Below are 14,483 nucleotides of genomic sequence, written 5' to 3'. Positions count from 1 at the left end.
CGACTTTTGTATGAGGTTGGATTCTTCCAACCTCTCCGCACACATTTCAATAGCCTAAATTTCCGCTTGAAATAGAGGCAGGTTGATACCCGGAGTATCCAGTCCTCTCTACTCGGGAATAGTACTGTTACAAATGCTGGTTGATAAATGCTCCTTTCTCATTTATTTATTTTCTGATATGAATTTTAGCAGCGCTGTCACCAGATGCAGATTTCTCCGCATCAAATTTTGAATATTAAGGTAGGTCCGAAAAAGCTGTAGTGTTCGTGCCGATCGCACGAGGGCTGGTCTTTTGAAATCTGATCATTTGGAATACTTAATTATCTTCTCTCTCATTATGTGATTCCAGAACTGAATTTTAATCTCAGTTGAAATGCTTTTCACTCACTATTCTCTTCTCGATAGATTAACAAAAGGTCTCTTATTTGTTTGTGTTCTCTTAACTTCATATTACTCTACTAGGATGGTATTTTTCTCAGTCCAAGAGAAAATGAAAGTCCAAAGGTTTCAAATATAAAGTATAATAAGTAGAAAAATGACCCCATGGACAAAATAAAACAACGTGTAAAATATTATATAAAAGGAAAACGTTTAATTCTATAAAATGAAAGAAACTAGAACAACGGAAATGCCGCCAATTTTATCATGCTATTTACTATTGAAGTAACCTGTTTAATAATTACAAATGCGCCAACTCGGTACAAAATACTCTTAGTTTTACTTTTACTTTAGGGAGAATGGTGTATAACTTCAAATGTTCGCCCTTTTCTGTAATTGCATTATCAACTTTAGCTAAACAATCAGTACTAGGAACCCCACAATATGTAACCTCTTTTCAAAAAGGAAGTGGACTCAGATGAAATATTATGTGAACTCTCTCTAAATATCAACTGGTTAGTAAAAAAAAACAACAAACACTCACATAACGCTTCTTTGAGTGGTTGATGGTCAACCATAGGTTCCGTTGACCCGTTGTGTCTTCCACATCAACACTTTTAATTTAAAATCCCCTGTACCCAATACCGGCTTTAGATTTCACTATTGATTTTTCTTAAATTTCGCCCCACGCGCTTACAAACAAAATAACTCCCCTATTTAGGTCACCTCCCTCAACCTCGAAGGCTGAGGGATGAGACCCCCGATCTCGTCTCGACGGGATCCGTTAACTGACCTTTCTGTGTCTCTCGCAAGCAACTCCCCTATTTAGGCCACCTTCCTCAGCATCGGAGGCTGCGGGATGAGACCCCCGATCTTGTCTCGACGTTTTGTGTCTCCCTGAAGAGACTGCCAAGCCTTCGTGTCAACAACGCTATCCACAAAAATCTCATTTCAGCGTTTTTCCAACCTTCCCAACTGTATGATCATCGGCAGGAAGCAATATATTCATTTGTTTAGTATAACTCAATTTTAACATGACCACAACGACGCTCGAAGATCCGACAGTCATAAAGTAATTCAGCGCTCTTTCACTGGAAAAATATCGACACCGAAGAAATAGGTGATCGACCTCGATCTCAATGAATGGAATAATATTTTATGTTACTATCGCAATGGCCGTTATTACAGTACTTTATACAGCAGTTTGTTGTTGACAGTCGGAGGCATAAAGTCAGAGGTCATTTCTAGAATGCTGTGACTTCCATTGTCTGTTGCATTCTGCATTGAATTGATTTGTGCAATTGGCAATGTGCACAAGTCTATATGCAGTCCATCTAGCCTCTCTCTCTCCAGAAAAATGTGGATAGGAGGTAGATCTAGAAGGATCTCCATGGCCGCTGACGGTGTGGTACTGATGGCCAGACAAGCCTGTCTCTGTAAGCCAAGCCAGAGAGCTTTGCCTGGGCCGTTTTCTGTAAAGCCTTTGGCTACCAGGCAATTGTGATCATTGGTCTGACAATGATCACATAAATCCAATGGATTTGTTTGGGACCTAAACTCCAAGTTGTACTACAAATCCTTTGTCATGTCCATAGGGACAGTCTAACTTTGTGTAAAACTCTTTCCAAGTGAGTGTCCAGGTGAGTTTTTTATCAAATACAATGCCAAGATATTTCCCCTCCGTTCCAAATGGAATGACCCCACCATTTAGGGAAAGTGGCGTTAGATCGTCCAATTTTCTCCTCCTGGTGAAAGGAATCATTACAGTTTTGTTGGGGTTGACAGATATCTGCTCCCTCAGGCACCAACTGTGAAAAATGTCCATCGTGCTTTGGAGGATATTACAAGCTACCCTTGAATATTGAATTTTTTTTCGAATGAAAACTTCAAAGACTGAGATATCGAATCACTCATCATACGTTTTCATTTTTTAATTAGTTCATATGATTTTCCTCTTCATGAAGTGAAATACTAATAATATTTCATGTATAAGGTGTATCGTATTTGAGGTGAATATTTTCATTTTCAGACCCGAAAGATCATAGGGAATTTTCTAAAGTTCCAAATTTCCTTTTTCCGAAAGAAGACACCTTCTCCGATATTACAACAGCAACTTTCATTTTCTTGACCTGTAGTTTTGGTGAGTACTGACCATACTTTTTAAATTTTTTCAATCTGTTTCAAATTTCAGGTTTGATTGGTATAATACTGGCGATGGCCTTATTATTGTACAGAGTGAACGTTAAAGCTCAAAATCAGAGACAAATCCAAGATCACATCGAAACTATTCATGCTATTCTAGGTAAGTTATATTGAGAAGGTATTCATTTTATTTAAATTAAACAAAAATGAAGCGAATAAGCTGAGACTGATACTTATGCCACATGTTTGAGATCACACATTGTTTTCTACATCTTTCGCTTGATATTGTTCCACAAAGTTTAAAAATCACTTCTCAGGCCCTATTTCTGGTTTCAAATCGTGTTGGCTCTGCAAGTATACTTTTTCAGAAGAAGGTGTCAGAGATATAGAAGAAGAGATCATCGTACCTGATGAACCACCGGATTATGAACCTCCTCCTGATTACAATGAATTATTGAAGTTGAATCAACTGAAATGCCATAAAAATTTGGAACATAGTCATAAAAGGTAAAACAGCTTGTCTCTATTTTACTTGAAAGCCAATCTTTAATGATGAATTTAAATCTCGAACCTACGGAACTGCTTTTAATAGATAATAGTTTTAATAGTTAACAGTGTCACTGTTTTTAGAGTTTGAAAGCCGTGGATTTTTTGGATTTCTTCCTGACGTTTCGCTGGCGCGAGTGGCTAACTTTTTCAGAGGTTTAAACATCATGGCTTGCTGTCCGATGACTAACTTTTAGGCTTCGTAAAGCGTATTTATGCCTTGTCAGGTAATCAGTTGTATTGGTACCTGTATTTGTACCTGTACTTGTACCTGTACTTAAACCTGGAACATTATTATTGTCTCCCGTACCAGTCAGCTATAGTATCCCTGGTTGGGGGTAATTATTTCTGTGTTTTCAAACAAAATTATGTGTTGTGTGTTTGTGGATCTCTATTGAGATCCAATCTTCCTGGTTGGGGGTAATTAGTTCTGTGTTTTCAAACAATATTATATGTTGTTTGAAAACACAGAACTAATTGCCCCCAACCAGGGATACTATAGCCGACTGGTATGGGAGGCAATAGAGATCCACAAACACACGGAGTATTTCAACAGAAAAGAAGAAGCGGTGAACCTCAATCGAATATGGAACCCCATTTTAAGGAATTCGAGAATAACGAACAGAATGACAACAGGCAGCAAGATTGTTAATGTTCCAGGTTCAAGTACAGGTACAAGTACAGGTACCAATACAGGTACCAATACAACTGATTACCTGACAAGGCATAAATACGCTTTACGAAGCCTTAAAGTTAGTCATCGGACAGCAAGCCATAATGGTTAAATCTCTGAAGAAGCTAGCCACTCGCGCCAGCGAAACGTCAGAAAGAAATTCCAAAAATCCACGGCTTTCAAACTCGAAAAACAGTGACACTGAAAACCTCAGCCTCAAAATTTTAAAACATTTTGTATGGTTTTATTTGATGAAAACTCACCACCAAACCATTATGTTCAACACCTCGGCACGTGTTTCAATCACCAAGTGATCATCTTCAAGAGGAAGATTGAACAGGAGTGTAATCTTCCGTGCCTATTAAACAGGAGTTTAATTTTCCTCTTGAAGATGATCACTTGTTGATAGAAACACGTGTCGAGGTGTTGAAAATAATCGTTTGGTGTTGGGATAAAACTCCAGAAATATTCATTACTACATCAAAGATTCCAAACAGGGCATTACAAGATATCTTACATACTGATATTTCTTCAAACTATCATGTATATATATATATATATATATATATATATATATATATATATATATATATATATATATATATATATCACACTTTACATACAATACCGCGTATGAATTGAATCATATCAATGTCAGATAGTAATTCCAATTCAATTTTCGTATACTTCATTATGGCATCTCAAGATAATCCGGGTGCAGTGTAGTAGTGTGCCGGGTCTTATTTATATTTATTTGTACATATATTTGGAAAGTTTTCAAAAATGTAAGTATTAACCAAACTCTAACACTACACTGTAGTTCCGTATCTCACACCCAACGGTACGTTTTTATAGCAGATCATAAAAAAATCACAAAAAATCTCGAGCTACATCGCCACTGAATACCGCTGATAAGAAATATTCATTCCGTTTGAGTCTGCAAAATCACACTTTATTAAGGGATTGGTAAATCGAGAGGGAGGGTTGTAATTATGTCGGAAGACAAGCTCGGAAAATTATGATTAATCTTCCTTCAGGTAAGTCGATTAATCTTTCAATTTTCCTTCGCTTGTCTTCCGACATAATTACACACACTGTAGATGTTTAAAGCAGTGTGATTTTGATCCCTGAGTGGGTAAAATTAGAAATGATGTACTTGCTACTTTTTACCAGTATATTCAATTATACCCAATATCTACATACATCTATACTTACATATATACTTGCTAGCCGTGTATATACTTGCACATATACAAATAGAAAAGATAGTGGCTATACAAATTATACCAATTACATTACGTATAATAATACGCATTTCGATAACAATAGTTTTCAAAATAATAATAACTCAAATTAATCTTCCAAGTTGAGACTTGATATTGTATTTGCAAAAATTGCATCGTCAGTTCCAACTGGCCTATTATAGAATTGAAAAAATACATTTGATGATTCAGACCACCCTGCTGTCGTTTTATACTGTTGATGTTTACCCCTGCCCTGAAAGCAGCTGACGTAGTAGCGTGGCGGACACTATGGCTTTTGAATACGTCGGTATTGAGTCCACTTTCACTCAATACCTTCTTTATCCACCTGCTAATAGTCTGCGAGCTTGCGGGATGAATTGGTTGTTTATGGGTCAACATTAAATAGTCGCAATCATTACGATTAACAGATGTTATATTCAAGTAATGATCTATAGTTGTGGCAACACACAAATCTGGTTTCGAAGTGAAATAAGGAAATATTAACGAAGGTTGTGGTCTTTTAGGGCCCGAGGTTTTAATTCTTTCAGATTCTCTGAATTCGAGTTTGCCTTCATGTCTAATCATGCCACTCAATCGTATTTTCGAGATAGTTTGTACCCTATGAGCAGTTGTAAGCGCTATCAACCAGACTAATTTCCACGTTAGTTGTTCTAATTTGAGCAAATTTAATGGGTACAGATTACTAAGGTATCGTAATACCGGTTCTGGAGTCCAAGTGCATGTATATATCGGAGGTGTCGGTTTGATGTTACATGCCCCCCTTAACAATCGTTTGATTATTCTTTCATCATCGTTATTTTGAGTGAAAATGAAGTTAAGTGCTGATCTGTGACAGTTAATAACCGAGTACGAGTTGCCAGTCTCTATAGCTTTTACCAAGAATTCAGTATATGTTTTCAAATTATATTTGAGGGGTTTCATTTTTATGTCGTTGCAAAATTGCCAATATTTTTTATATGTCGCTGAGTACTGTTTGAGGGTACTGGCTGTTATGGATTCCATTATAATTGGGAATGCGGTCTGTGGAATGTTCCTGTTAGCAAATGCTTGCCAGATAACTTCCCTGCCACCAGGAAAATTTGCCGGTTCAGAGGATGGCTCTCCCTGAAAGGAGACAATAATAAATATTTATTCGGTTTGAATAAGATTGGTTTTTCTATCAATAAGTCGTGAAAAATGGGGTACCACGGTTGTGATGGCCAGTTTGGAAATATTAAAATTCCACAAGCCCTGTTTTGGACAATTTTTTCCAGAACTCTGGTGATTATAGAAAAGGGCGGAAATGCGTGAAAGAAAATTTAATTCCAACTAATTGTAAAAGCATCTACTGAATAGGAGTCTGAGTCTGGAAACCAAGAAACGTATTTGTTGCAATTTGTATTGAGTTTAGTGACGAAAATATCGATATCTGGTTGGCCATAACAATGCACGATACGATCAAAGACGGTTTGATTCAATTCGTATTCGGTTTCTATAGATAAACATCTCGATTCCCTATCAGCCTCTATGTTCTGAGTCGAAGGTATATATGACGCAAATACCATATTATTCGTTTCACACCAATCCCATAACGATCTCGTAATTTCGTTGAGATTTGTATATTGTGTTGCCGTAATATTATCAATCCTGAGTAAGATGTGAATGTTACTTGCATTTTTGGCAAATGACTCAAGACCATAGAACGCAGCTTTGATTTCGAGATAGTTTTTGTGTTTCATCGGTATTCCAGAACCCATGGCATCTTTGACCCTGGCACACTGCGTCTGATGCGTCTGAATACATTTCTAACGTTATTTCGTTAGATTTTATAGCGTTATTATATTCTAAATGTATATCCCACCAATGTAATTCAGAAATAACAGAAGTTGGTAGTTTCATCCATTTGCCATAATTTTGATTATTGTGTTTTAGAGCTATGAATTTTGTTATTTCCAGTGGTTTGACATGCAACCAACCATATTTTATTGCTGGGCAAGCTGCAACTAATTTGCCTATAATAGTTGCAAAATCTCGTATGCGACAGTTCTGTTTAGTGATTCATTTCGTTAACAATATTCGAATCGTAAGGATTTTTTCATTTGGCAATGATATCAACATTTTTTGCGTATCATACAGAAAACCTAAGAATTTTAACTCTTGTGTAGGCACCAAGGTACTTTTTGCTGTATTAATAACAAATTCATACTGTTTCAAAACTTCCAGAGTTATTGAGATATATTTTTTGCATTTTATTGTGTCAGTGCCTATCAAGAGAATGTCATCTAGATAAGCAACTAAAACAACCCCTTTCGTTCGAAGGTATGTCACTAAAGGTTTCAAAAGTTTTGTAAATATATAGGGTGCTACATTAAGTCCGAATGGTAAACAATTGAATTCGTTTAAATTGTTGTTAAATTTGAACCTCAGGTATTGTCTATGTTGTCCAGAGATGGGCAACAAAAAATATGCATTCTTCAAATCGATATTGGCAATGAAATAGTTTTCATGTAATAGTTTGGCAACTGTTCTGAAATCTTCCAACTTGAAATGTGGAGCATCTATGAACGTATTTAGATGTTTCAGGTTCATAATGAATCTGTAATCACCATTCGGCTTTTTTGTTACAAAATATGACGATAAATACTGATTGAGCTCAGGTGAACATTTAAATATAGCCCCCATGTCGAGTAGCTTGGAAATTGTGTTCATATATAAGTCGAACTGAGACTTGGGAATATGAACGATAGGTTCAGTATATTGGATGTGGTGAATTGTATGGAAATGAATTTTTGTCCCCTGAACCCAATTCAATACTCTCTTGTCACTGGTAAACTTTGACCAAGTGTTATAAAACTTATAGAGGGAACCTGCATATTTCGAAGTTACCTGGTTTATCGACGACTGTGGTATTGGCGATACGGTTTCCTCGCATGATAACTCCCGCTGTAGGTTACTTCTCCCCATTTCCTTTCTCTTCGTTTTGTAGTTTACGCGCTTGTAGTTTAAAGAAACCGCTGGTGGTTTGCGGGAATGAGTGGTGGTCGATGTTGATGTACCCGGCTTCGAGCTAGTAAAGGGTACAGCATTTTTACGTTGAAACTCGACACTGGCTTTTTTCATTGCCTGTTTAGTTTTGAAGGATTCATTGAAATCTTTTCCAAATAAATATTCATCTATCTTGAATGACTGACTCAATAACCTTCTTGCATTCGGAATTGACGAAAGGCAAGATGTGATAACGCCTATGCAAGGATAGGGTGTTATGAGCGTTTGCTAGAATCTGAGACGCGTCTGATAACTTGGTTAATGATTCAGATGAGTCTTCAGGGGTAGTCAACATCTGATTCATCATAGAGCCAATGGCAGATAAGGCATGTCCTATTTGTTGTTGTATGCTTGTCATAACCCTATCATGAGTGACAGCCACGTCTGTGAGGCACGCTTTAATTTCGCCATTCACCTCTGGATGGTGGAGAGCCTTACATTTTTTGAGAATTGGGTATTTGGACATAATTTCTTTCCTTGTATCTTTGGAGAGGCCTTGTTGGAGGTACGCCGTCCATCGAAGAGTAATTTCAGTATGTAACTCTTCTCCCTCAGTAGTATCTGTCAAGGGTTTGACTCCTAATGCATCGAAAGCTGATTTTGATTGTGCATTGTCATGATTATCAGAATAATTGACTTGAACCGCTTCGGCAGGTGAGTCTTGAGCAACGGAAGGCATGGTTTGTATTGCAAGGGGGTCAAGTTGGGCCTCCTTTTCCTTTTCTGGTAGTAAATGAACTTTACCTCCTCATCTGAATCCGCATCAGGAGAATCTATAAATTCGAGCTGAGTTAGTTTCATCTTGAATTGGTGGTAACGCCTGTTACCCCTACTCCTCTGGTGATCGCTCGATACCATCAGAGCAAGATTTTGATACAAACTGACGAAATACTTGGTGATAACGCTTGTCATCTCATTCTCTTCAGGTGATCGCTCGATACCATCAGAGTTAAAAATTGAGGTAAGCACCATGCGGCTTTGTTGTGGGCTAAAACACAATATAACCATATTAAGTTCTAACGTACCCGAATGTTGTGAGGTTTCCGAGCTATCAGAAGTCGATTCTGCTTCTAATATCTTTTCCCGGAGTTTGTCTAATTCTTGTAGCAACTTCTTGAAACGCCTCTTCCCGTGTTTATCTTTGAGTTGTCGTTTTGGCATGGTATCTGCTCTTAATAGTGGTCACCGATAGGTACGAAAACGGAATGAATATTCCTTATCAGCGGTATTCAGTGGCGATGTAGCTCGAGATTTTTTGTGAATTTTTTATGATCTGCTATAAAAACGTACCGTTGGGTGTGAGATACGGAACTACAGTGTGTGTAATTATGTCGGAAGACAAGCGAAGGAAAATTGGATTTGTTAATGTCGTCAAAATGCTTTTTTGACTCATCTCAATTGAATTTTTCAATTCGTCGAAAAAGTATATGTGCATCTCGAAACATTGATGGGATTCTACATGAATCTGTAACCATCTATAAATCTCATTTTCAGAAAATTCTTCTTTACCCTGCCATTTTCATCAGTATAGGTGTGTGTGGAAGATAAGTATTTTTCTTCAGTTTGGAGGGTAACATCCACTTTTTTCTTGTTTCTATATGGGAATTAAATTGAACTAATTCTGTGATAGTCACATATTCCAGTCTTTTATTATTCTAGAAATTCCTATATGCAGTAAACATGTATTTATTTCACTTTATGAACGAATGAACATCATATTATTGAAGTTTATGTTGAAGTGAATAACTATTCGTACTTTTTTAATTTATAGGTGTCTGGCAAATAATTTGGCCAAAACGAATACAGTCTCAATCTCACCAGACTTGTCGACCGGACAAACACCCGATGGAAGTTTTCAGCCAACTCATTTCAATAATAGAAATCATCAACCTACTTCATCAATAATTCCACATTCACCGCCACCAGCATATACTTGTGTAAAACAAACAAGTTCGGAACAAAACCAGTTATTCGATGTCTCGAACTCAGTGCAATTAGTAGAAAATCTTGGACCAGGTAAAATATTAGGTTGTTTTGGAAGTTTTTTCCGTTTTTATGAGTCTAGTTCAAATGACTATTCTCAGTGAATACTCATTCAATTCAATCTAAATGAGCGTCATTTGAATCATTGCACGTTTGCCAATGCGACACAAGTCGATAATTTTCGTCAGCATGAGAATTGTCTGCTCGGGATCCGATGAAGTCGACAAAGGCCGTTTTTGCCTGGAATCAGGAATTGGCAAAAGTTCTACCAGCGAGAAAGTTATCGAAGTTCTTGAAAAGATGGTAGTCAGTTGGCGAGAGGTCTGGGCAGTTTTTCAGTCATCCCACAACCGTTTGTGATGGGTCAGTCTCCACCAGGGTGTTCAAATCCTCGTCCTGGATTACTGTGGGTGGATCACTTTGTGTCTCATATCCGAAACGGAATATCACTTATGAATGTAAATAGTATCAAATGCCTAATTCATTTTTCGAGCTGTTTCGGTAGCGCTTTGGTTCAATTTGAATTCGTAGAGAAAACTCGGCCGGAAATCGCTCAACGACATATTGAGCTGAAAACAGTCAAAAAATTAAGTTTGAAAAAAAATTAACAGTTCAAATGTATAGAGTACAAAATCATGAATGTAAATAGTATCAAATGCCTAATTCATTTTTCGAGCTGTTTCGGTAGCGCTTTGGTTCAATTTGAATTCGTAGAGAAAACTCGGCCGGAAATCGCTCAACGACATATTGAGCTGAAAACAGTCAAAAAATTAAGTTTGAAAAAAAAATAACAGTTCAAATGTATAGAGTACAAAATCCTCTATCGATCAATATATACAACTACAGAGTATTTTGCCTAAGGTTGATTCAAATAGGCAATATATCAAAGAATTCAAAACCATATCGCATACAAGCTCTGCTTTCGCGATGTTCTGTGTTGGTGTTTATTTGTATTTATTTGTATATTATTTATTTGCATTATAGCAGAATTAGATTTTTTAAGTTAATTCAACAACAACAATCAACTCAAAATCTTGGATTATAATTTCTGTATATATCTGAAATAACCCACAACAACTGAATCAAAAGTAGGTACGAAACAAATTAGGAGCCCTAAATTTTTTGAAGTCATTGCCACCAAAGCCAAAACGAATGAAAATCAAAACGGTACATCTGCGTATGACAGTTCCGCAAAGTTCTCAAAATTACCTTTGAAGTAAATGAAAGCAGTGCCTAAATATAGAGCATTCGTGATTCAATCAGAGAGCGTTGTTTTGGCCAATCATAGATCAATGGTACTAGGTTCAGTCATGAATGCATTGTTTGACTCGTTTATCCCTAAATTACAAGCCTGAGTGAGTGAAGACTATGACATATAGGGCATTCCAACGAAATCTTGACACTACCTGTAAGTCAGACACATACGTTTAATGGAAAACTTCAAAGAACACGTCAATTTTCATTTCTAGGGGGAAGAATTCTGATATGGAAATCATACCCGAAATTTCACCACCTGCGGTTAGCAACTACCCCCCTATCTTTTCAATGAAAGGTCTTTTGTCTCTCTATAACTTCTGTGATTTATTTCAAAATTGGTTCATTCGCTATTGAGAAATTAAATGTTCAACGTTTTATTTAAGAAAAAACAGAGGATGTCCCTGATTTTATTGAGCAAATTAACAGAAGTAATAACAATAGCAACGCGATAAACGGATGAAGTGTTCAAAATGACCCCCATCTAGTTCGTTATATCATTGAAGATGTCCGGAGTCAGAAATCGGCATCGCCGAATAATTTTCTGTCGCAGGTCTTCTAGATTTGTAGAATTTATTAACTTAGTAGTAAACGTTTTGAAATTGACGACACTGTTAGTTTTTGTTGAATCTAGTTGTCGCAGAACACTGTTACTTCTTCACGAATTATTATTCAGTCATCCTTGTTCACTGTGTTTCAACATGGTTTATTCTACTGAAGAAAGAATAAAAATTGTTGCAATCTATTATCGAAATAATGAATGTGCTAAAGCTTCTGCAAGAATTTATAATACGAATCATCCAGACCACATCGTGAGCCATCAATACGTTAAACAGTTAATGGATAAGTTCTGTTCACAACAGAAAACATGAAGTATCCCCTCCTGTCATAAATGACGGAGTTGAAGTTGCAGTTTTAGGACATGTACAAATGGATAATCGACAATCTATCAGACAAGTAGCTAGAGCGTTTGGTGTATCAGCTACTGGTGTTTTTATGATTTTGAAAGCCTACAAATTCTATCCTTTCAAAATAAGGCTAGTTCAGGAATTGAATGAAGATGATCCTAATCGTCGACTCCAGTTTTGTTAGATGTTCAGCGAGAAACTGACCAATAACCCAAACCTATTATACAATACATGTTTTTCAGGCGAAAGTTCTTTCATGTTGAATGGTGAAGTGAATAGACATAATTGTCATTACTGGAGCGATGTGAATCCTCATTTGGTGATGAAAACACATTCGCAAATTCCACAAAAATTGAATGTCTGGGCCGGCATTCTTGGTAATCATATTGTTGGACCATTCTTAATTGGAGGTAATCTCAATGGAGACACATACTTAAATCTATTACAAGACTGTGTAGATCCTACGATTACACAAATTTTAGAAACTGATCGGCGATCGTTGGATCGCGGCGGGGTCCAGTGGAGTGGCCAGCTAGATCATCTGATCTCACACCGATATGTTTCTTTCTGAAGTCGAAAGTGTACTCTACTGAGCCTACGCATCTAAAAGACCTGCGACAGAGAATTGTTCGGGAATGCTGATTGCTGACTCCGGACACCTTGAATAATGTACGGAACGCTTTCGATATAGAACACTGTATTATTGTATGAAACTAGGTGGAAGTCATTTTGAACAATTTATCCGTTGATTTCGTTTCCACTGATATTATTTGTTGTTGATTATCTCATTAAAATGAACGACAGCGAATTTTCTGTTTTTTCTCAAATAAAACGTTCAAACGTTCAAAAAAATAGGGGGGTTGCTGACCGCAGGGGGTTGAAGTTTCGGGCATGATTTCCAAATCTGAATTAGTCCCCCTAGTAATAAAAATTGACATGTTCTTTGAAATTTTAGATTAGACGTCCGTTTTTAACTTACAGAGGGGTCAAGTTTTCGTTGGAACGCCCTAAATATGGAAGTAACAGAATACTTAATCCACGATAATCACAGATGAACGGAGCTCCCTAAGAAGAACAGAGTCCAAAGATAATTGACAACTGAATGCAAGTTATTGTGATGGAGAAATACGAATGTATTTCTTCATCTCCAGATAAAATTTGGAGTTTTTAAATTTTTTCTATATAGCTTCGATACCTTAAGAAATAAGAACTACAAAACACATGACATTAGATCAGACAAAACTTCTGAAATAACCTGATAATAATATAGTCAGTTTCAACTTTAATTTCTCTTCAATGGCTACTAAATGTATAACTCTTTTAACAATTATTTATAGGAACTTCATCAATATCGAATGGATATTTTCCAAAACTCCCAGATACATCATTCAGAGCCATCGTAGAGGAACGAGCCAGAAATCCTTCAGGATGTTTTCCCGTATGTAATCCGCAATTTCTCCAAGATATCAGAAAAAGTTTTAGAAATTGTAAATCCGTCACCATTCTTAAATATACTATACAAATGAAGAGTTGTTCTGAAGAAAATTTGGTGAGATATTTCTCTGACTCTGAATTGATATTTAATAATAATGTTAATGACTGGTGCACTGTAGATAGGTCAGGACTCAAAAAAAGTTATTCTACAGATGATCTTTCGTTATTGTAGGAAATGTATATATTCGTATGTAAATTGATATAAATTTATGAATGTGATGAGATTATATGGGATTTGACCGTAACATTTTTCTGGCATTTTATTTTATATTTCTTCTACATGGAAAGCTTTTGTGCTCTCAAATATCAACATAAAGTGGATCATTCTTGGTACAGAGACATTTTTAAGTAGTGGTTGAATGTTAGAGGTTTATATTCCACTGTTTGGAAAGTGAACATTTCTGAATCTCAAAGTATTAGAAGTGAGGTAAAAGACGATTGTGAGTATTAACGATCGAACCGTTGTAACATCCGTAGTCGTTGATTGAAACGGGTTACTTTGTTACTTAGGAACTCAATTATGGGCTGCCGGAACTCAGCGGAGAGGGATGGTGGGTAAATAAGTCCACTATGAGGATAAGTGTATTGTTTCTTTAAACACGCCAAGCTGATGGTGATTACAGGCTTATGGCCCAGAAGTATACTTTTGGGTTCACAGATATAAATGTAAGCAACTTGTGATCAAACTTAGGGTGTGGTAAATACTTGGTTTATTCTAGAATTCGCAATGTTGATTCAAAGTAGTGCGGGAGGGTGTAATACATAACAGGAAAGACTTTACATGCGAGGGATATGGGAAAATAGTCTCCAGCAGCA

At 36.7% G+C, this 14,483-nt stretch overlaps 1 protein-coding gene across 4 annotated transcripts in view; it reads left to right on the top strand.

Annotated features, from left to right (window-relative positions):
* Culd (CUB and LDLa domain) overlaps nucleotides 1-13,916 on the top strand; it is a 30,863-nt gene extending 16,947 nt beyond the window's left edge. For 3 of the 4 annotated variants that reach the window (XM_074172366.1, XM_023162720.2, XM_074172367.1), the window contains 5 exons: nucleotides 2,408-2,518; nucleotides 2,570-2,680; nucleotides 2,889-3,027; nucleotides 9,800-10,044; nucleotides 13,511-13,916. In XM_074172366.1, coding sequence (XP_074028467.1) covers nucleotides 2,408-2,518; nucleotides 2,570-2,680; nucleotides 2,889-3,027; nucleotides 9,800-10,044; nucleotides 13,511-13,839 — 935 coding nt within the window. In that variant the 3' untranslated portion in view covers nucleotides 13,840-13,916. The remainder of the gene's footprint in view (nucleotides 1-2,407; nucleotides 2,519-2,569; nucleotides 2,681-2,888; nucleotides 3,028-9,799; nucleotides 10,045-13,510) is intronic. The other variant, XM_023162721.2, reaches the window with a different exon arrangement.
* The last annotated feature ends 567 nt before the right edge of the window (nucleotides 13,917-14,483 follow it).

The sequence above is a fragment of the Leptinotarsa decemlineata genome, unplaced genomic scaffold (genome assembly GCF_025532065.1).
Source record: "Leptinotarsa decemlineata unplaced genomic scaffold, Ldec_3_MD MMD2_tig00000090_RagTag_RagTag, whole genome shotgun sequence".
Lineage (NCBI taxonomy): Eukaryota > Metazoa > Arthropoda > Insecta > Coleoptera > Chrysomelidae > Leptinotarsa > Leptinotarsa decemlineata.
The sequence above is the reverse complement of the archived record's forward strand: the minus strand, read 5'-3'. Positions and strand labels throughout refer to the sequence as shown.